Below are 24,913 nucleotides of genomic sequence, written 5' to 3'. Positions count from 1 at the left end.
ATAATATGAAATTAAAGTTTCTATAGCATTTCTTTTTGGGAAGAGTAAGAGCTTCAGTGAGGAGACGAGACAGCAGTTCAGGATTCTGCTGTCTAGAACGGTTGGGTATGCAGAAACCAAGTGGAGGAAAGAATGTGAGGATTATATCCTCATGGCTTGGATCACTCACTCTTTGTCCTTTCCCTATTTTATTTCAGTTCTTCTCAGAGCATTTAATAGGGGAAGAGCGGGGGAGGGACAGACAAGATGAAGGGAAAGACAAGGAAAGGTAGAATAGAATTCTGTGCCAATGTGATGTGGCAAATGGAGGCAGGTTTAGGGGCCCCTATAAGAACAATTAATACATAAAAGAAGTGGTTGATGTAAGCATAGCTGAATCAGAGAACTGCAAGGTATCTTAGAGATTTTTAAGTCTTATATAACTTTCCCCATTGGAAAATCATTCTAGAGCACCACAGGCAAAAGGTGAGGCAGGCTGTGTCTGGATGTTCTAGGTAGAACACTTTCTTCTTCTTCAACAGGTACAACAGCTGGAAAGTTCTCATGACAGCATCCCCTCCCAGCCATTTGTTTTGGGATAAGCTCAATGAGGGCAGGAAATGAGTCCTAATGACTTCTGCATCCCTAAACATCTCCAAGTTTGTACCAAGCAGATGCTCAGTAAATTGCTGAATTAATGCATACGTAGATTAATGGATATAAATTATTTAAAGAAATGAATTAAGCCTACTTTGTAATCAATAAAATATATTTTTGCATATTTGCTAACAATAACTAGATCTCTAAAACTTTCTCTTCTTCAGGTTAAATAGCCTCAAATCTCCCAACTAAAGCTCATTGTTCTGGTGATCTAACTATATATGAAAATCTCTTGTAGTTCCCTACGCTTCAGGTCCATCTCTTTCTAATTAGAACTTTTTTTTAAAGTTTTCATGGTAATTTGATCAAACTGCATATATTTTATACCCTACTTTGTTACATAGTAGTACACTTTGGATGTTTTCTCATGCTATTACAATTCCTCACTGAAACCATTTTAAGTGTATATTATACTTTACTGGAGAAATATCTAGTGATTTAGCTAACTAATTCCTTATAGTTGTATAGCATTAAATATATCATCACAGTAGATTGGGCTTTGGGGAAAAAAAATCAGTGTACATGAACTTTTTCACCACTCCTGATCACCAATTTAGGACAAGTTACTAAAAGTGTGGTCAGAGAGCAGACATTTATAGAAAATAATTTTTTATGTGAATAGATCATGGGTTTATTATGGTTATTTTAAAGAACATTAATATACATTTTGATGCACTTTCACTTTTAATTTCTAATACAGTAAACATTGATAGCGGTAGCACACAAACAACAGCTCTTTGGAGTCCTTAAGGATGATGACAGTGTAAAGGTGTGCAAACTGTGGGTAGGGTCCATCCTCCCCCTTGGTCCCCACTTTTATTCAGGAACGACAGGGTCATCGATAGGATAATGATCACCTCTCCTTCTCAGAAAGCATGGACATTTTTATAGGATCTGGAATTCTTCCTCAGGATCCCTCCCCAGCCCTCAAGAACAGGGTAAATCCTGTTTTGCATTGCTGTACTGCCCCACACTTCCCCTTCACAAGCTTCATCTCTGCTCTGGATATTTGTTATATTTTTATGTCCTTTTGAACTACTTTGCTGCCCATGTCTTACTGCAGGACCTAACACACTTGATACATATTTTACTGAATTAGGTGAATATTGTTCAGTATTTAAATGTATTTGAACTCGTGTCCCAATATATAAGTATTTATATATTTCCACATCACCAACTCATTGCAATAAGGCCCTAAAAGCATGATATCCCAAATGGGATAAAATACTCAAGTTCAATTTCTGTTATGAATGAAGCTGGTGACTTAAAATTTAGTACTCAGCTACTAGGAATTTAATGAGCATGTTAGACCTTGCACTGAGAATTCAGTGAGAAGCTGAACCTTACCAGTTCTCGGGGCAGGAAACTTCCTTCCTGGCGGACAATAACCAGTGATGCTGTCTCTCCCTGTTTGGTGCTCCTCAGCATGGCCACAAGCTCTTCCTGTGTCCTTCCAGTGATGTCTTTGCCATTTACCTAATAAATGCAACCGTGTGAACAGCTAGAATTAACCACTTGCTATCTCCTTTTATCCTAGGTGCTTATTTAAAGCAAAACAATGGGCTCCCATGATCAGTGAAGCTCTGTGAAGATGAATGCTAAATCCAGTAATATATCACCCTCTTGATTACCATCCTGGACAAACTTAGACAGTCAGTAATTAGCACAGCACATTTTGATGAGGGGAAAATCAAACTGGCAGGTACCAAGATTGATTTGTCAAAGAAGTAGGAAGCAGACTTCAAATGCTTACACAGCATGATCTCCTGCCTAATATAACAAACAGAAGTAAACTACTATTACATGGCAAATTCCTCTGAAAAGGTGTGTATTTTAATATAATTCTAAAGTTTCCTGCATGTCTAGGAAACAAAAGCAGACCATTATAGCTTTCTGGAAATTCCAATTTGAAGCTATATTCTTCATTGGGTACATCTTGCTTCCTGATCTAGAACTACAGGGAAAAGCTGTAGTACTCTTTTTAAAGCAACAAGAGAATTAAAGACACCAGAAGGTAATTTCTTAAAAGGCAAATTGACAATAAACACCAAGATGGGGCTATTAAACAAAAATAAATGGAAAAAGAATAATCCCTTTGGTTTGGGTATTGTAAATACTTCTCTATGCAAAGCCCCTTATACTGTAACTGATTCCATTTATAGCTGAGCACAGGTGATATAGGTTTGGACAAAGTATAGATCAACCTGAAACACAGATGCACCCACCTTAAATAATTAATGGACTATTGAAATGGCTTGGCTGTGACTGAAATTCTTAGCCCTAACTGAATTTATGATGGACTTCTGGATTCGATCCAAATTCCCCAGGGGCTATAAAAGGTGAAAGAAAAGAGAGAAGATAAAGAAACTTTTCATTATTATTTGGCGGCTTATCACTGACCTCACTGGGAATTTACAAAGTTAGACTGCTCATTAACTAGTTTTATAATGAAAGTCTTTATCTTGTCTACAAGTAATAATTTTCAATATATACTATATTCAAAATAAAATATTAATATATGGTGAGTCCATATATCCATGGGGTTAATATCTATGGATTCAACCAACTTCACATAGCAATGTTTGAAACCTAATATACCTGTACTGACAGGAACAGATAACTTTCTTATAATTACTCCCTCAACAATACAGCATAACAGTTATTTACATAGCATTTAATTTGTATTAGGTATTATGAGAAATCTAGTAAGGATTTTAAGTATACAAGATGTGTCTAGCTTATATGCCAGTACTATAAAGGATATAAATATCTGCAGGTTTTAGTACTGTTAAGGCCTCAGGGACACTGAGTGACAATTGTATATGTTCATATATTTATGTGTTTCACAAGAAATATTTTATTGAAGATATGAATTTGAATTCTTACCTCCAAAATTCTGTCCCCTGATTGAAGGCGGCCATCTCTTATTGCTGCTCCCTTTGGTAAAATATTTTTTACAAAAATGGGACCCGGACCATGAATGGAAGAATCTCTGGTAACCACAGTGAAACCAAGTCCTTCGGGACCTAGCATATAAGACCATAGAATACAAGTCACCTTTAGCATGTGAAATACTATATTCAATATTAGAGTAGAAATGACCTAATTAAGACTACTGTAGAATAAGTGAAAATATTTACATTGCATATTTTAACTATGCATATTTTAAATTGTTTTGGTTTCAAATAAAGTCAGACCAAACTTGTATCAAACTGAATTTAGTGCTAAATATACATGAATAACACTTTCATTTATTCAGGTTCTAAAAGTCTACAAGGCTGGGGATTTAGTGCAGCGGTGCTGCCACTTGCCTCACAAGTGCAAGGTCCTGAGTTAGATCCCTGGTACCAAAAACAAAAATAAAAAAAAGAATCTTAAAAGAAGTATACATGTATGTATATAACCAAGAGACTGATTCTCTGTAAACCCTAACCTGACTCCACACTTTCCTGAGAAACAAAAGGTCATGTAAAGTAAATTTTGTTAGTCTCTTGATGCGCTGGCCAATGTGTGGCTCACTGCTCTGATGCCTGAATTGCTGCATCCATTGTCCTGTCAGCAAAGCCTTGCTGCTTCTGCCCTGTTTGCTTGCACTCCAGTTTCTCCCTTCCAGTTATTTTTTACTCTGCCTAAAGGTTTGCTCAGATTTCTACCCCAAAGAAGCTTTACTTCTATCTTATGGCTTCTTCAGGCTTTTGTCACTAATGATCTACTGCTATGGTGTGGACAAGCATCCCACACAAGTACACATGTGGATGGCTTGGTCCCTAGCCTGGGGCACTCCTGCCAGGTGGGACCTAGTGAAAGGGTGTTAGGTCACTGAAGGCACACCCTAGACAACAATATGAGAACCCTAGTCCCTTCCCTTCCTCTTCCTTTGCTTCCCAGTTGCTACACAGCAGGATGCTTGCTCTGCCCCACATTCCCACCACAATGAGATGAACTGTCTCAGCACAAATCCAAAGCCAGCAGCCAAAAACACTTGTGAACTAAAACATACTTCCTCTTTTTAAGTAGATTATTTCCAGTATCTTGTTACTTTAATGAAAAGGTGACATACCTAGCCATGATCACACCCAGTAATTTTTCCTATCCTTTATCTTTTCTTACCTAGCTCTGGCACTGCATGAATTGTCTGAAATAAACTTAATTTTCTGAAATTAACTCTCCCAATGTTTTAATATCTTTTTTTTCTGATTACTTTTCTTCGTCTGATCATTCAAGTACGTCACTAACTTATGCCATTGTCCTCTCACATATACACAGATGCTCCCTAAGGCTTTCTTTGGACCAGTTTATTCACTAGACTTCTTACTTTGGTCAATCTAGACTCCAAAATCTTCTCCCTGTGGAATATGCTATATCTTTTTGCTCTTAATCTTGCTTTCTAATGTCAATTTTCAGATATGACCATTAGTATCTCAAACTTCACCATGTATCCCTTCTCCAGTTCAGATGCTGGCCTTTTCAAATATCATTGTCAATTTAAAATTCTAATTTCTATGAATGGTATCTCAATTATGCAATTTTCCCTGACTGAAAATCTGAGCAATACTGTAATTGCAATTTCTTCTTCTTCCTTCTTATAGCCATCCATCTATTAAGGCATACATATTATATTTTCTCTTTTAGATAGAGGCAGTGCAATATTTACTGACTCTTTATTGGTCTCTCTTCAGTACATCTTTTGTTTTCAGATTAATCTTCCTAAAGTAGAGCTGTGATATGATATTCTTTATTTTTTTATGCAAGACTTTCTGATAGATTTTTAAAGTTATTCTGGGAATCATTCATCTTTCTGTCATCAAAGCACTCAACTTTGTGTCTTACATACAGCTGGATATTTTTGTACAGAAGTACAACTAATAGCCAGTATTTTTTACCTAGTAAGAGTATTTCTTACCTAGTAAATTTTATTCCCACTATAGTGTTTTTAAAGGTAAATGAAATTTTGATCAGATAATCTTTTCAGGTTTTTTCATAAGTTATAAAAAACATGTTATTTATTTAAAAAAATACTTTCATAGGAATTCCAAAATTATCTTTGATCATGAAATTCTCTACTAATTAAATCAATAATCTACAAGATCTTGGCTCCTTTTGAATCATCTTGAGAAATACAGGATTTTAAAAGGTTGTAACAGTGGAAGACAACAACAGGCAGAGGTTACAAAATAAATAAAAGCATAGAAGTGTATGAATGCATGTGTGTGTATGTGTGTGTGTGTGTGTGTGTAATACTGCATAAGTATGCATGTACACACATGATCTAGTCTTACTCATCTGCATTTGAAATCGATGGAAATTAAAAAAGATGAAAAGGAAAAGAGTGTATATGCTTTTGAAATGAAATTAAGTATGTTTTGGACAAATGTAATGTTGAATCAGTGAAATTAGCAATTATATGTTTGCTTTCTACAGTTGATCTTAGCCAAAAGGCCAAGAAATGATTATATTTGCTTTCTGAAGAGTAAACTTTTGCTGATTAAAAAAGATGTTCTAGAAAACCAGAGACTGTATACCGGAATCTGAAGGATCTTTACAAAAATCACTAATTATACTGAAACCAGGGACACCTGAATTTTAGTATTTATTTAGTATTAAATTATAACACAATATTTCTCTGCTTCTATCAAGTTTGCGATGATCCCTTCTACTCCCCAATATGTCTTTATTATTTTCTTGTTTCAAATAATCTATACTCTTCAGGAGAAAAGGAGAAAGTATGACAATTTTAAGAAATTTAAGTTACCTAAGTATACACTTCAATCCATTCTTTGATACAATTAAAGGGGGAATTAACTAAATTAACCTTAATGCATTTCTCTCAACCAATTTTACATGTTACAATAATAGAATGCTATTAAACATAATTTAATAATTACCTTTCTTTAGGTCAATTTTAATTTTCTTTACATTTTTCTTGCTGCCAAACCCCATGAGAGGGGAAAGTGAGGGAGAGGAAGGCTTTCTTCCTAGTCTTGGTACTCTGGGGCTCTTGCTCTGTTGTAGGGAAGTTGATGTCTCTGCTTCAGGATTATTTGTTCCTGTGAGATTTACTGTCTTTAGTCCCAATTTCCCATGGACAGGAGGTGACACTTTTGTTCTCAAAATGCCATCATTGTTACCAAAAATGTTAAGCGGTCCAATGACTGATTTTTCATACTGTTCACGGTTTTGTGGTGAAAGCACATGGAGGAGCACATGTGGGGATTTCATTGCCTGGCGAAAGACATCTTGAGCCCTTGAAAGAATGAACAAATGCATAATGATAGGACGTCCTAGCATGTTGTCTTCCAGGGAAACGCAGCATGGCAGCAACAAGAAGCACTCAGCAGTGTAAGGACAGGAGACATTGTCAGTATCACTACCAATATAACCATATTCATTAAATATCAGTTACCACTTACTACCAACTCTCTAGGTGCTCCTTCACTGGGATAGAAATGTATGATGACCATATGTAACTCATTGGCCCTTCTTAACCACACAAGATAAATGTAATTAGCTTTCATTTTCCAAATTCAAGTTGAGGCTGAAAGATATTAAATAATTTATTCAAGGAGCCACAAATCTTAAATATGAATAATTACTGAATACATAAAAAGCAAAATTTAATGTTAAATGGAAAATGATTTGATATTTTGATCATATTAATGGGTTATTTTTTCTTACTATGAATCAGTTTCTACTCCATGCTAAATTATTATAGCCCTCAGTTTCCACTTCTACGAAATAGAGATGATGATGGCCTTGCATACCTGTTAAGTCCTTGTTAAAAACACATGATATATATTGCAATTAATAATTATTATAATTTTGTCATTATTTTAACAAAATAGATTCACTTCAGGTTTAATTTCTTTCTACACGTAATTGGCCAGTGACCATTTTCCTTCTACCTAGAACCGTACTCCTTTTCCCACACATAGAATGGGGGAGAAAAGATGTATCAGCAGCAGTTTGGATCAGAAACAAGGGACAATACTGACTTTTTTGAAGCTATAGAAGTACTTATTCCTGTAATTTGGAACACCAGCACAGTGCCAACACGCATTAAACAATACAGATGCATCAGGATACTACATATTCTAATTCTGTAACATTTTCAATTTTAAGTTTTTTATATGCTTCCATGCACCGAGTCCTCACAGGTGTCTATCACAGATTTTTTTAGTTCAAGGAAGACTTCTGACATCAAATAAGTTAATTAATAAGCTGAACTAATAGTCTGTGAAAAAAGCCATTAAATACCAGTCTAACTGACCCATAACCCAAGAAAAACAAACCCAGCAAGACAACCAGGCAGAAAGCCCTGCTATATTTGAAGGTTTAACATTCCTGGGGGTGCCAGAGACATGTGCGGGCCACCTTTGAGTAAAACATAAAATGCATTTGGAAGTGGATGTTTGGGGTCATTTAAAGGGAACTGACCGGAAATTCTGCCTATGATTTTTATCATAATGAGTTCAGTAACGATTATAACCATTTTGGGGATCAATAAAGTAAATAAGACAACGAAAAATGCTTACTGAGCAAAAGATTTGTCCGTGAGATCCACATTGTTGATTTTTACAATGCATTCATTTTCTTGAAAGAGTCCCTCACGCTTGCACCTGCTGTTTTCTTCAATGCCTCGGATGAAGAGTCCTAGGATCCTAAATGCAGAATTTAGGTTGAAATAGAATTACTGTATAACAATATGCTAATCATTTTCCACTTGCTACTATTCAGGAATAACTATTGATTTTTACTTACAAAATACATTATGCCTTCTATTCAGGCAGCCAACCGTTTTTTATTGAAATCCTTGGTCAAACACACACACACACACACACACACACACACACTCAAACACTCACTCACTACAGTGAAAAGACCCGTTAAGACAATCCTACATAATATACGTAAGCATCAACTAAGGGGACATTAATCTGTGAGCCCATTTCTCATGCCAGCCACAAACCTAGCAAAGGCTAGTAGTGTATTTAGCAGGGTCAAGGATGCAAGATTCGTTTGGGAAGGGCATCACAGTTTACTGGAACAAGTGAGCCAGATGAGTGCCAAGACAGAATTGTGAGGTGCAGTTATGGGAAAGGATTAGGCATTTGCAGTAGTGTACTGCAGTCTCATTACCTGTTCCAGTCATTTGCATTTTAAGAGGTAAATAAGCATGTAAGATTCTAGTAGTAAGAAGGAAGCCCAGCCCCAACTATCAGTGCTGCTGAGTCAGATACATATATATTTGATGTCTTTAATGCTGAGGATAAAGGAGTACGAGACAAAGTTTTAGGACCAGGACCAAACAAAATGATCAGTACAGGTTTAGTATACAGTAAAATTTCAAAAACCAGAAACATTGAAAAGTGTGGGGTTATAGGATTTGAGAGCTGCACTGGATGGAGGCCAGTGTCATCCAGTGGGGACGTCACACTACCCTGTGTATCTAATCTGACAGAGCTGGCAGGGAGCATCCACCCACCAACTCCTGCTTCCTACTGACTTCTACGCTTTGGGAAGAGTTTTCTGATATGTCAACCACAAAGAGGTGGATTCAGGGAGAAGATCTACGGATTCCTGGGACTTTGAACCTTGGCTCAGAGTCAGGAGGGGAGGGGGCTGGAAAAAAAGGAAAGGAAAAGAAAAACTACAGCCATAGGAATGACGCTTGAAGCCAGGAGTGATGGTGCATACCTGTAATCCCCACGCCCTGGAAGGCTGAGGCAAGAGAATCACAAGTTTGAGCCCAGTATGGGAACACAGTGATGTAGTGAGACACTGTCTCAAAATAAAAATAAAAAGAGCTGGGGCTACCGCTGAGGGTCCCTGAGTTCAGTCTCCAGTTACATAAACATAAACACACACACAATAAATAAATAAAACCAATAATTTTTATATACAGCTAACCCTTGGTATCCATGGACTATTGGTTTGGTTCCAGAATGTTCCTTGGATCCTAAAAATCTATGGATGCTCAAGTTTCTAAGAAAATGGCATAAAATATACATCTACCTGTATATTTTAAATCATCTTGGATCATAATAGCTAACACAATATAATGCTATACAGATAGCTGTTGTACTATACTGCTTGGGCAATATCAGCAAGAAAAAGTCCATATATGTTCAATAAAAATATAACCGTTTCTTCCAAATATTTTCAACCCATGGTTTGTTGAATCTGCTATTGATAAGGAACCTTTGGATGCTGAGGACTGACAGTATATGTGTATAAGTATCTGCGTGTTTGTACACACCCAGTATGTTACATAGAAAACAACAACTAAGCTAATAATGACAAGAAAGGAACTTTATCTACTTAGCTGTTTCTCATTTGAGGGTTGTAGGTGCATCTCAGAGAGAGAAAGATAGCTATGCCCTCTAAGAGGAGTCCACTGTATGTGCAGAAACTGACATCCCCTGTCCCCATCCCCTTGGTTTGCTGTTTAGTTGCTCTCTTTTTCAAAGAGCCTTAGGTGCTATTATATAGTCGCTTTGCATTAAATTTCAAATCTAAATAAAATATGAGCACATTTTATGCGTGAATAATGTCAGCCATGGGAAAAGGGCAGGCCATAATGAAAGTTGAGGAGAAGTTGCTCTCCTGGGTGGAGTAGCCACAGACTGCAGCTTCCACCTGCAGGCCTTAGTTTGTTTAATGAGCTCATAGCTGTGTAGATGCAATAGGCATGGCTCACACAGTGATGTTTAAGTCTCTACTTCAAAAATATTAAATGAATACTGTGCACTGTTGCAGAAGAACAGAGCAAATCTACTTTGAGGAAGTAGATTTGGGCCACAGGTCCAAGTGTAGGATACAGTGTTGTGCTTCACTTCCTTTGCAGGTTAGCAAATGAATCAAACATCTTCTGTGTTACCTTACTCTACTAATATGATATAAAATAAATGAAGCTATTAGGGGCTGGGGATTTAGTTCAGCAGCACCACTACCTGTATTACAAGTACAAGGTCCTGAGTTTGATCCCAGTACAAAAAAAAAAAAAAAAAAAAAAAAAAAGAAAGGAAGCTATTTAACATGTAAAAAGGAAGAAATGGATCAAAAGTGTATTTTTTTCTCCAAATTAGGCAATCCCTTAATAGTTCACATTTTGGATTTTTGTTATGGTGCATTCACAGTAACATGATCCATTAGGAGGCTCACAAGTGGTTATAAACTAGTTTGTATAAGTGATATTTTTAAAACAAGCATTCAAGTTTTCCTTTAATTTAATTCAGTACATCACCAGTCATGTAATGTTACTCCCTAGGATTTAATTTCACATTTTGGGAGATGAATTAATTCTTTCAGGCCACTGGGTTACAATTTAGCTAGCATAGTACAGCTGGAGGATGCTATATGAACCTTACTGATCTAAATAACCTAACTTTCCATGAAAAATTTATTGACAGAATAAACCCAACTGAAAAACCCATACATCAGAGTTAATTTTGGTAAAATGTAAAACTGACTGATTTCATTAGTTTGGTCCCTGACAACAAACCACTCTTGCCCTCTGTTATATGGATGGGTGGATTCCCTTTGGAGTGACCTCCTCTGTTCACTATGAGAAGCATGCAAAATAGTATCTCATTGTCCATCATTGTTGTTACCCCAAATTGGTGGGCTGTCCCATTTGGGACCAAGACTTACAGGATTTAAATATTAATGTTTTTAAGGAATTATAGGCTGCTACTAAATAGTTAATTTGCATTAATAAAGGACGATGAACTCCACCGCCCTGTAGTATAAGAGAGTAACAATTGCTTCTTCCTCATCTAATAATCATTTAGGCACCAACAACTTCTCTTTGCCTCTTCCTGCCCTCTTGTTGGACCCCATCCTGGGCATCTTGCCAGCTGAGTATGTTTGTAGAAACATCTTCTTACATTCTGCATCCTTCTGCCTGAACCCATTCTTCTCCTCTCTTGTGTTTAGCTGCCACTGGAATGAAACCAAGGCATAGTATGCTATCTTTGCTGAAAAAAATTTCATATTTTTAATTATAAAAATTCACATTTATATTTGTTGAATGAATTGATTTTAGTTACCTTGCAGGAACTTAGTGTTTTGTTTTTTCACTGGGAAAGGCACTGACCCTTAATACAAGTAGCCTTCATTACCCCTGTGCTAAGGTGTATAATGAATTCATGGGACATTATTTGGTATGGCAGCCACTATAGTTTTCTTAGTGTGTTGTAACTTAGATTAGGTTTCTTATTAAACAACAGGTGTGACAGTATTTTTCTACAAGAAAAAAATACATTGAAGGTAAAGCCAATTACAGTAGTCTTAATAAAGAATTAAATGCAAATTCCAATTTAAAATAATAACACAAACCAATAAATGGAAGGAAATTAAGAGCTAAGACTACCACCAGGACCTTAACTAAGCCCTTGTGCTCATATAGTGAAACCATATGGCATTCTGAAGTAAGACACTTGTCTGACATGCTGTATGGGCAGTTGCACCTCGACACATGGGTTGAGTTAAGTATGCTGTTTCAGCCTGTATTCATTACTTTTATTGGCTCATGTCTCCACTTCCATATTATTTTTAATGTTTTTAAATTAAATTTCCTTTCTATAATACCAGTGAATAGCCAAAAAATAAATAAATAAAACTATTTCTCAAAGTTACCGAAAAGTTGACCATGAACTTAAACTTACTTTCTGAATCAGGATTTTTTGTTTTAGGTCAAAATGATAATACCAATATTTTATACTTTTTATTTTTGTACCAGGGATCGAACTCAGGAACTTGAGCTTACGAGGCAGGTGGCGGCACCACTCAGCTAAATCCCTGGCAATATTTTATACATTTGTACATGGTGAATTTTACAGGGAGTTGTCACATTTTTAATGTCATTTAATCCCATAACCTTGATGTGAAGTAGGTATTCACAAGAGACAAATTTAGGGGACTTACTGAAAATTATTTAAAAAGAATACTGGGATTAATTACAATTCTGACCCCAGGTCCAACATTCTTTGTACTATTCTACCCGGTTTATATTAGGAATGAGAACCAGAAAACAGAAGGGAGGAAGACAATAAATTCTAGCATGTTTCTCTATTTTAAGTAAGAGAAGGTGATTTCTCATTAACAGGGCCAAGCATGTGTAAATACCAAGTAGTTTCTCTGGTGTGATAAACTAAAAGTGTAAATAAGAATCAAAATGTATAATTGATATTGTGTAATAGGAAAAAAATGTCTAAATCTGGAGGGGAAGCAGGAAGGGTAGGGGAAAGCTAAGGAAGGAAAGAAACAAATAAGAGAAAAGAAAAAAATGGAAACAAAGTCTCTGTAAATAGGCAAGGGTTGAGGGAGTGAAGGGAGGGCAGGGGAATGGGGAAAAAATAAGAACCAAGATATATCATGTAAAGGTACAAGATCCCAATAATGAATGTAACTGTACCTAAAATGTACCAATAAAGAAAAAAGAAAAAAAAATGAAATATGGTGACTGTCACATTGTACATTTTCTCATCTTTGGAAATTGGGAAGATCTCATGTTCTATTCCAGCTTCATTGAACTAAAAGACCTGGTGATTTAACCTCTCTGGTATTTCACAAAGCTTTCCCAGAACATTCCTGCCAAAAGCCATTAGAATATCTCAGGAAAACTGAGTAAATACTTACTCTGTCTATCAAAGAGAACCTTGGTTTGTTCTGTGCTTTAACCCATAACACTTATAAATGTGCTTATTAACACACACAGGAAAACAGACAATATGAGCTGCTAGATTTTCATTTCATTTCTTTTTAGAGAATATTCATTCCAGCAAGGGCCTGCCATCAGATGGTATTTGCCAAAAGCAAAAAAGTGATGACTTTGCAATTACAGGTAGCAGATGGCTACCTGCTATACATGATACCAACCAAAATACCAGGACCAAATCTGCTCTTCTTGCTATAGGGCAGACAAAACTAAATAAATATTCAAATTGAGGAAATTAACACAATTCAACCTGTGAAAACCTTCGATTCTAGAAAGAGCAACAGAACACAGATAAATCAGAATGTCTGGGTTTTGTGCTACACTGGGAAACTCAATGGACTATTATGGCCTTTGATAGCCTACGTTAAAAGAAAGCATTCTACTTTTTCAATGATGTATTTAATAAGTTAAGCAAATTAATTAAAGTCTGGTCATATGAGGGAGAAACTGATTTTTGTTTAAGTTTCAGACAACATGTCAATACCAATCTAGTGCTAAAGGCAGTCATTTTAGCCGGACATGGTGACACATGCCTTAATCCAGTGTGGATTTAGCAATATAAAGCCTCTAAAATTCCAAAAGGATGTGGTAAATTATTTTTAACAGCCTAAATTTATTTTAGAAAAAAGCCCCAGCATGATGACATTTTCCTTCTATAGATTAAATATATGTGTGTGTGTGTGTATATACACATTATTTTATATTTCAATATTTAAATATATGGCCTCTTATATAGCTACCATAATATTGAATGTTTATTGTTCTTAGTTTTATAGACAGTGCTTACTCAACAATATGAGGAAATATCAATCTGGAATTATCTTTACTTGCTGACATGAATTTTTTAACACTAAAAACTGAGCAATGATATTTGCCTAACAACAGGGTAAAATCTTTGCCAGTGATACCGTTTACTGTGTCACCCACAAGGATACCTTAAGAAAAATATCATAATCAATTGTAAATGGAGAATTGTGATGAATATTTTTTCATTGAATCCTAGAAGTGTATGATTTTATTTTGTTTCAAACACAGAAAAGGCCAACATAAGTATTTCTTGTGGTGTCCATCTGAATAATAGGAATTCACACTTAAGTATCTTCTGAAAAAAATGATTGAGAATATAAACTCATTGAGGTTTTCATTAATATGAGCTTCTGAAACAAGAAAAACATCTTACCTTCCACTTAGAGATGAAAAGAAGGGCACTACATGTATTCCTAAGGGGCCTCTTGCCCCAGAAATCTCCACTGTTCTTGTCATGTCACTGGGACAGAAAACAAAAACAAAAACAAAAACAAAACAAAAAACAAAACAGAAGCACAGATAAGTCTGCTAGAAAGCAAATGAGGCACATGAACAATACACCCCTTGTGTCACCCCCCTCCACCCAGGACGATCTTAACTACTGCAGGGGCAAGAACAAAGGAGTCTAAAGACTGTATGACTTGTAGGTATGATGAAAAGATCCAAATAATAAAATGTATAAAAGAAGAAAGAAAAATGAAATGACTACCTATAAAATAACCTCCCACTTAATCTGCATAAATCAACATTTTAAAAGTACACAAAAGTAAAATTTCTCCCCAAAGAGATTTACTTCAAAATTACAGATCATAAAATATATGCAAGTTAGTGCATTTATGCTTAAGCAAAAAGTATGTGGCCTTTCTTTTCTGGAAGAGAGAAAAAATGAAATAAAACATACTTATTTATTAGAAAAAGCACAGTATTACAGTTTGTAATAGCTGTGAAGCCATAGTTGGTAATACATTTGGGCATCTTCAAAGCAATATAAGTCAAAATTTAAACTTTCATCAGTTGATTTCAATGGAATGATTCCAAATTTTCACCTCCTACTTCATTTATTTATTTATTTTAAGGTAGAAAAAGAGGTTGCAAAACCTGGAGAAAATGTATTATAGAAAGAAATAGAAAGTCTGACCTGCTAACCTAGCCCAGATGAAGGAAAGGATGAACTAAGAACATTAATGGATAGTGTGTATGACAGACATATAGAAGGCACTGGGTGCTTTGGAGTAATAAAGAGTGGAACTAACAAGTTTTCATAAAAATGAAAAATAATAACTGTGAATATTGGCTCCTTTAATCTCCAAAAGAGTAAATGAAATTGCCAGGGAAAATTATAAAGTTGTAAATACTTCCTTTATGAAAACTGTAAGCATGTTTCTATTGTTTTCTACTTACACAAAAATGACCTGAAACTAGATGTCAAATTAAGAACTACAGCTATTACAAATGCTTTTCTGTTCCAAATGGAAAATGGTGAAATTTTGGTTCTTTGCTGGAAAGTGGAGAACAGCCTTAAGGAAGCAAAATGCCTGATGAATTCACTGTGTGTGAAAGATTCTTTATCAGAATCTAAAATAAACATTAAATATGTTCTCATCAGTGGATTAGGCTTATTTTTAATGTGTTTTCTTTGCAAGCCTATTATCATTAAGAACTGAAAAAAAAGTATATTAGTGTCCAGTATTTGTGGAAGACAGGGAATTTCAATCTGATAATAAATATCAAATGGAATGTTACTCAGATATTGCTGGTATACATATAATTGTTTAATTAAATAGGTTATATCAGTGGCTTGCAATAGAAGTTGAAAGTGAAACAAACCTGAAAGTAATAATATAAGATAAAATAATTCTGCTCTATGTGTGTGAGAGTTCAAACACTTACACGAATATATATACAAGTATATGGAGAGGTATATAAAAGTACATATTATAAATTCTGAATAGAAAATGTTTGGTAGAAAGTTGTACAGATTTTAGTGAAGCAAAGCAAAATTTTTATTAAATAACAAATTTATGGTGCATTTTCACATAGTTCAGGAAGACTAAACCCAAAGCATTCCTATTCTTGGTTTAGATATTGTTTTAACTACTTCTAAAATAAGAGACTAAAATCTTGTTTAATCATTGAAACACTATCTTTTCCTTTGTAATATATTTTTACAGTTTCACATTGAAACATAACACAAATCTTTCCTGATAAATGTATCAAATGTCCACATGCTAACAGATGGCAAATATTTGTAATTTACAGAGGTTTAAATACAAGTGTTTAGTCTAGTGTAGACTTTAAGATTTTAGTTTAAGAATTTTAAGGATGGATTTATAGATTATGCCTTTTATAAATTCCCATTTTTTCCTACTTGTAAAATATTTCTTCACCCTTTCTCAAAATTCTTCCTGTAAATATAATAAATTCCATGGCTCATACTGAAACCTCTTCAGTAAGTGTTAACCCTGATTTTTATTTTCACTTAATAAAATAAATCTTACAATATAAGTAATGAAACATGTTTAAAAATATTTTTAATATTTTAGGAGGATAGAGTTTTTAAAGTTAGTTTCTATAACTTCTCTTTTCAGTATTTCAGATTATACTTTTAGCCTGCCATTACACACTATAGTCAAAGAATTCTTTGGTTAGAAATATTTTTGGTAACTGCTAGGTTACAAGCGCAAACATGTTACCATCCCAGAAATAAAGCATAGAAGACTTTTAGTTTTATTGACTACAATATGCAAGTATTATCAGAAAATTAGATCTATTAATATAGACATACTTTATAATTTTTATAATATCTCACACTGTTCCTTACAAAATGCTATCAATTATTTCTTTCAAGTATGTGAACAAAGTAGCGCTCATAGACAAATTCACTAATTTTTATTTATTTTTAAAAGGAATACATTCTCAACAATATCATACATATTTTGTAGAGTTCTGTAGAAATCTTTGTACATGCATACTTCATTGGATAGAAACACAATAAGTAGGACTAGATACAACTATTTTAATACAGAAGTTACATGATGCCAAATGTGAAGAATAAGGTGGGTGGAGGGACACCACAATATTTTCACGAGCCTGCTTTTTTATTAGATGTCACTCGGCAACATCATTTACTATATTATTTTGCCACATCTGCACAGGCACTTATGAAAGAGGACTTCCAGAGCTGCCTTAAAAAGTGGCAAAAAAGATGGGATAAGTTTATTCGAAGTGAGATAAAAAAGTATTTCGAGGGGGATTAATGATGATATGTCTTTTGCTGTAATAAAGTTTTAAAATTCAAACATTCATGGTATTTTTGGTCCCTCCTTGTACATACCTCCAAAACTGAGACTTCACAAACATGTAAAAATAGGCTACTGATGCTATTTGTTGACATACCAAAGAGTATAGTGTAGGAGCTAGTGAGCAGGACACACCGTTGACAGGTTTTGGAGGGTGGAATAATGGCAAGCAGGAACGTTGAAAGGTAGACTTAGAGTGAAAAATGAGGTAGAAAGGATATTCTAGGAAGGAATTATGAAAAACAGACAAAAGATGAAATGTGTGAGGTAAAAGTATATTTGTTCTACAGAGAGGAAAAGTAGAGAGATTTCACTATGGTCAAGAGAGCTAACTTTATATAAGTTTCTAAGACATATTAAAACAAGCAGAGTTGCAAAGAATCAGGTCAACTAATACCATGTAAGTAAAATGTCCTGGGGTCTGCTTGACAAAACTGACTCAAATAATCGCTGGGACCAAGTGCTAATGATCTAAGAACTCAGGACAAAATCATGAGTAAAGTGATGAAATCAGGGCTTGAAATAAGCCCATCATTTTACTCCATGAGAGCCAGACAATATGAGCTACAGTTGGTGTCCAGGAACCCCCCAACAAAGACTTGAAGCTTGAGGCAGAAAAATACAACAGAAGTTGCATATGTCTGTAAGTCTGATGTCTTCACATGAAGACAATGTTTAGCATTTTAAATACTCTGCTTATTAACTCGTGTAGGACTTTTTAAAAAAATTTAATTTATTGGTACATTCTAGGTAGACAGTACAGTTACATTCATTACTGGGATCTTGTACCTTCACATGCCAGGTCTTGGTTCTCATTTTTTCCCCGTGTCCCCACCCTCCCTTCACCTTCCCTCCCCTCCCCGCTTCAAACACTTTAATTCCATTTCCACATTTTCTCATATTTTTTTCCTTTTCCCTTATTCCTCCTTCCCTATCCTTCTCACTGTCCCTACACCTTTGGTCCTTTTCTTCCTATTGCTAAGTGTCCCATTAGGATCTTGAGTACTATTATAGTCTTTCACACCAGAGACACTATTCGGTATAAGTGTAGGACTTTCCTTGGAGTGTGGGAGAGATGGACTGAGCACCAGGAGGGAGAGATGCTTTGCATCTGAGAGACAAATGATTCAAATAATTATGTAATTAGAGAGAAAGTACTTCTCAAGGGGAACCTTGAGTCTGGTAGGTGAGTGATTCATGTAAATTAATACCCAAAGCCTCACATTCCTCATTTGTACAATAATATTAAAACTAGGGGCTCTCTAACATTCAGAAGGTGTCAGCTGGTGTCTCCAGGAACTGATTCTCAGGCCTGTTGTGTGTAACAGAACGAAAGATGGATGGCATAAGGAAACTTTCAAGATGAGTTTGCAGATGACTCTGAACTCTGTTTAAGGATGAAATATCTTGTTAATGTAAATGTGCTATGTAAAATCTAACAAGAAATTTGTTGTTCAAGGGGTTCACTTGAATTCAGTAGATATAATAAAGTTAGCTGTGGCAATGGGGGAAGTTACACAAGCTAAAAACAAAGACTAGTGTGCGTGAGGAGTTCATAATCTAGAGGAAGAGTTGAGATAGATAATACAATTTAATACAAAGCAATAGAAAATAGTACACGTTGATTGTTTATTATCTTAAATGCTTGGGATAAGAATTATCTCAGATTTTTGATTTTATTAACATTTTGAAGATATATAGATATATATCTTTGGGATAGAAATGGAGTCAAAAGAAAATTTGTGTTTCATATACATACATTGAAGGAAATCTCTATATAATATTTTAAACAATTTTGTGCATTAAACAAAGTTTTATAGTGTAATTTTCTACTTGTAGCATTGTGGTGGTTAACTGACTAATGTCATCTTGAGTGAGAAATGACTAGCTGAATTGAGTCAGCAAAGTACTGGGCATGAAGACTCTTTAAAGAGGATTGCTGTCGGAATGGTATAAAAAGAGACTAAGAGGGAAAGATTTCAGCTGATCTTCCTTGGAGGAACTTGCAGCTGATTTTCTTTGGAAGAGATTCAGAGGAGCTCAAGTCTTTACCTTCTCCTGGCTTTTGGTGCAGATTCTTCAGGTTCCAGCACCAGCTTTTCGGCCCGATGATGCAGACTCTTTAGCTTCAAACTTCAACCCTTCTATTTCCCAGTGCTAGGATCCTTTGACCTCCTGATGCAGACTCCTATGGGACAAGGCCATGGGCTTCAGGCCTTTGGCTGAATCCTTCGAATCTCTAGAGATCTTTTGCACTCTTCTACGTTTGGCTCAGTGGGTGGCCACTGAAGGCCGGCATTAAATGTGTCCTGCATTAAAACTTATGCAGTGCATGTGCAATCTTTTGAGGAGCCTTGTTCCAGCACTGAAAGCTCTTGTAAGCATTGACTAATACAGACATCATGCTGACACTCAAAAAGTTTCAGACTTTGGGGTATTATAGATTTCAGATTTATGGATGGTCAGCCTATTGTAGTAGTACACTGTCAGTGAATGCAATCTATTATTTGGGAGGCAATATGCTATTTGGCTTCTGGGTATTATAACATTAATTCATACCGAATGCATAGCACTTTAGAATGTTTCCATTTTAGAGGGAAGTAAATTATTGCTAAGGGAGGTTAACAATCTGTCCACCCTGATTTCCCTCTCACATAAGGTAGTATCAGGATTCCAATGGGGATTTACTGCACTCCAGAGCAGGAGTTCTTAAATACTGATATGCCACTTTCAAAGAAGAGGTATCTGATATGGTTCAGAGGAAGAGGGTATAGGATGGAAAAGTGAAGTTGGGATCAGGAACTCTTCCTTAAGGTATTGGCATTTGAGAAAAGACTCTGAAGGGCAAATCCATTTTCCATCCGAAAAGATAGGTGAGAGATGGAGAGGACACAAACACGGGACAGAAGAGTGTCCATATTGAGATAATGAAATAGGATGGCTTATGGATACATGGGTGGTCTGTAACATTACAGTATGGGAAGACATGATAAATGGGGAAGAGGAGGAGCAAGAAAAGGAAGAAGGAAAGAAGAGGGAGAGAGGTGGTATGCACATAAGACAAATTGAACCATCAGCTTTGAAATCAAATATCCAAGTGATCAAATCCCAGGCTGGAAAATTCACACTTAATTTTGTAGAAAATAGAGTCACTAAAGGTTCTGGAACTAAGGAATAGTGCTATAAATCATGTAGTTTAGACATCTGTCTGGCACTTATATGTGGGAGCAATCAGAAAAGGAAAAGACAAGGGAGAGATTGGCACTTGAGACAAGAGTTAGTGAATTACTACAATAATCTACCTTTGAGGGAACACAGGCTTGGGCAATGGTTACAGAATAAAGCATGAGACCATAGAGACAGGTTTGAGATATCTTGAGATGAACTCTGCAAATAATTTTCCCAATGAGTAGCTGTCATAGGTAGAAGAGAAGATAGGAGAAATTATGATGGCAACTTTAAGCTTGGAAGAAAAGCCATATCTGGAACTAACCTGGGGAAGGAGGAGTTGAGGAATAAAGCAGAATGGGAAATAACACAGGAACCAGGGGTGAGGAGAGGTCTTCCACACGTATTACTTAGTATTTTAAGAGAATCTCAAAGTGTAAGCAAGAAAAGCTTGCTTCACAGTCTTAAGATCAAAGTAAATTATGTGGTGACTCACAGGGCATGCCTACTAGAAAACTATTTAGAGAACTCCCTTTAACTATTATTTTTCTTTAAATAAAGATGCTCTATTAATAATGGATGAATTCATAGTTATGCTTATGATTTATAGAGCAATTTATTGTATCTATTCAGTCATTCACTGAGCAAATATATCCCTATTATATCCCAAGACCTGTATTAAATGTCAGAAATTCTTTGGAGGATTGTCTTGTTTGAGAGAAGAAATAGCTACATTAAACTGCAGAATGTTTAATAGGGACAATGATAGTTATAATATCAATTAATGTTTATGTAGCCTTTCATTTAGCACTGTGCTACATTAGTTGCTTGTAATATACCTTAATTAATCTTCGCAATAATCTATATGATCTGACACTCATTTTTCTTATAAGAAAAACATTTTAGAGAGGTTAATTAGTCCAATATGGCACAGGTAGTTAGCACAGTCAGTGTTAAAATCTAGGGTTTAACTAAACCCAAGGGGAACTAGGGAAGGGTTTAGGATATTTTATCTAGTAATACTACAGGGGAACAATTAGAATAAGGAGGAATTGCTGTTTGGGAGAGAAAACAGTAGTTTATGACAATAGTATAGCTGAGAGGCAAGAGAAGTTTTAGCAATGCCCACGGGCACAGAAATAGGTTCAAGATGCTTTGAGACAGGCTCTGCAAATGATTTTCTCAGATTCTATGACACTTGCAAAAGAGTGTGCCCAAAGGCCTATTCTAGGGGACAGCAGGGCCTCCCCACCCCACAAAGATGCTGGCCTTGAAATTTAGCTGGAGGCAGCACTCAAATCTATATTTAACTTTTTCATTATCTCATACCAACTCAAAACAATCTCTTCTCCTAGAATTTTAATCTTCAAGCTTTATCCTGTTAGTTGGGTATTTTATACTATAAAGGTTTTTCTTGCCCTCTCAGCCTAGAGTCTGCAAAGTCCAGGAGTTTGCAAGAACCAGAATTCATTAAACATTATGAATTTGATCTGAAGCTGATTTCAGCTGTGGTTCTCCTGCACTGGTACCCACTGAATAAAGTTTTCCAGCCTTGGTTATGTGGTGTGAAGTTAAGAATCAGTAGGTGCATGTGAGTAAGTTTTGAGTTAACAAAGTTATAGAAAAGAGCAGTAGATGTGAACCAGATGTTACTTAATTGTTCTGAATTGAAGTTCTTTCCCCAAATAATAATGCAAATGGTTGCTTTGATAATCAAATTATACTAACATACATATACTTTAGAAGTACTTTTTTTTTTGGTACTGGGGATCAAACTCTGGCCTTTGTGTTTCTGAGGCAGGCAGCGGAACCACTGAGTCAAATCCCTGCCCCGACTTTAGAAATACTTTTAAAAAATTCCTCTGCTCTATTTCTTACAATTTTTGTATACAGAGAAAACTTAGTTATTTTTTTTCCTTCAGCCATAAACCAAATAAGTGTTCAATGTGTGTGATAGGTACCCATGTAGCATTTATGCAGAATGTTAGCAAACTTTTTAAAAGGCTACCATTTGTAAAATGATGTTAAAGCCAAACAGAATGAATATTATATCCATTATGACTACCTCTAAATACAATCTTATCAAGCTTTAAAAACAGTATTTTGGAGATTTTTACATCAAATTTTTAATATTGCATAGCTTATTAATCAGAAAAACAATACAAATAAAGAGTAAGAGTAATAATGCTCGTATGGCTATAAATTATAAATTTTAGAACCCACACAGTGAAACAGTGTGATAAATGATAATAACCCATTTTAAAGGTAATTTCATGCACACTGACTGGCACCTATCAGTAAATGGACTTGGCAAAAGCACAATAACGGACTGACCATCTTGCTCAGCAGCATCACCTTCTCACGTTTAAAAACATGTTCCATGTGAAATCACTATCCTTTTGCCAAATTTGAAGCAACTTAAAGAAATGATAATGACAATAATAACAATAACACAAACTGAATAACACTATTAAAATATCCAAAATGTGAAACATTGTCTGTGATGCCATAACGCTCAAAACGTTTTGGGTTTTGGAGTATTTCATATTTCAGAGTTGTGGAATGGGTATGCTTCATTAGATAGGGTATGCAAACACTGCCAAATCCAAAAATGAAAAGCCCAAAATCTGAAGCACTTCTGTTCCCTAGCATTTTGGATAAGGGATAGCCAATCTATACCAGAAATAACGGTAATAATAACAGCAAAAGCAACAAATACTCAGAAGGACTCACTGACTCAAGCACTGTTCCAAGCACTTTATCTATGTTAACTTAATAAATGAATTTACACATCATAGCATAATAATTGGTCCTTGTACTGACGCTTTGAAGGAAGTTTTAATAATATTTCGATTTTGTAAAACACAAACCTACACAAAGAACTTGTCTAAGTTCATAGGTAAAGTATGCAGCAGAGCTGGGATTTGAACAGCAGGGCCTAGGCTTTAGTACTGCACAATAAGTGCAAGGAAAAAAAAGGTATAAATGACACCAAATTATTAGTTACTTTCATTAACACCATGAAAAATTCTGATTAATATACTTGATTCATTTGTATTCATCAAGTAAAACACTGCAAAATTATTCAAACAATATAAAGCAGTACTCAGAGAGCTGGACTCAAAGTGAAACATTTTACCACAATAAACTCTGAACTGTTTACTTTAAACTGGTGTTCAAAGAGAAGGAAAAGTAAATAAGAAATCCTAGTTGTGGAAGAGTATTGGAGGGGCGGAGGATCACTTTTATAGATGATGTCAGTAAGTTCTCCTATCTTCTACAGAAAACGGGAGAAAAAGAACAACTATGTAATTAATGTTAGAATTGCAACATGTTTCATGCTGCAGTTCTATGTACCTTGGTCTTTCCTGTAAAATAAAACCAGTTACAAACTGTGAAATAAATCGAGATAGAGCTGAAATAAAGAAAAATATTCTTATTTGCATGAAGAAAAATACCTCAATGCATCCTTCGTTGTTGGCGATGTTAGAAGTTCTGTCGGCACACTGCTCATTACTTCTCTGTCTTCCAAGTTCGGTGTGGAATCCTGCAGTGAAACAAACCCATAAGCATGTGGGTGCTGCACATATATAATTGAAGGTTTGAATAAAATATCTCAACATGCGAGAGTAAATGGTTTTACTCTGGATATACACGCATGTTTCAATTCCTTTTAAGACTGGAAACAGGTGTTAATCTTTTCAGTGCTTTTAATGTACTTTTCTTTCCCATTTGGTTTCTGAAATGCTCAAATGGCCCATTCACCCAAGGAAATATGTTAAGAGCTTCAGATTTCATCATTTAGCTTCCTGCTACTCAACCATAGGCTTTTGGGACTGCCTTTTAAATCAGCACAGAAAAGGAATGCAAAAGGGAGGGAAGGCTGCAGTGTCAGACAGGTGGTGAGAGATGTTTTAATGCACTGTCCTTGCTCATTCCCTCCCATGACACAGTACTACAATATAAAGGTAACAAATCTATGAAAAACTGTTGCTTAACATAGTTGCTTCTGGCTAAAGTGCACAGGAACCCTTCTGGAAGAAGAAATCCAAAGTTCTTTATCATGAGACTTTGATTTTGACGATGCACTTTACCAGAAAGGGAATATATTGACCCCTTAAGTTTTAAGTTTAATTCACTTCCACTACAGACAAGTAAGGGGATCCAGGGAAGGACTCAAGGATAGAGTCAGTTGGTAGTGCGGGACCAGAGAAGTCAGAGGAGAGGCTGGATTCCAGACAGTATGGCTGCTGTTGACTCTTCTTCTTCTTTTTTTTTTTTT

The 24,913-nt window shown here is 35.6% G+C and overlaps 1 protein-coding gene across 1 annotated transcript in view; it reads right to left on the bottom strand.

Annotated features, from left to right (window-relative positions):
- Pard3b (par-3 family cell polarity regulator beta) overlaps positions 1-24,913 on the bottom strand; it is a 1,085,411-nt gene that overhangs the window by 471,739 nt on the left and 588,759 nt on the right. Inside the window, exons 9-14 of the mRNA XM_033763978.1 lie at positions 24,090-24,178; positions 14,538-14,624; positions 8,172-8,297; positions 6,525-6,883; positions 3,526-3,665; positions 1,987-2,115 (exon numbers count right to left, since the gene is read on the bottom strand). Of these exons, the coding sequence (XP_033619869.1) occupies positions 1,987-2,115; positions 3,526-3,665; positions 6,525-6,883; positions 8,172-8,297; positions 14,538-14,624; positions 24,090-24,178 (930 nt within the window). The remainder of the gene's footprint in view (positions 1-1,986; positions 2,116-3,525; positions 3,666-6,524; positions 6,884-8,171; positions 8,298-14,537; positions 14,625-24,089; positions 24,179-24,913) is intronic.

The sequence above is a fragment of the Fukomys damarensis genome, unplaced genomic scaffold (assembly GCF_012274545.1).
Source record: "Fukomys damarensis isolate Sample0158 unplaced genomic scaffold, DMR_v1.0_HiC HiC_scaffold_16, whole genome shotgun sequence".
Taxonomy (NCBI): domain Eukaryota; kingdom Metazoa; phylum Chordata; class Mammalia; order Rodentia; family Bathyergidae; genus Fukomys; species Fukomys damarensis.
This window is presented reverse-complemented; position numbering and strand designations above follow the sequence as displayed.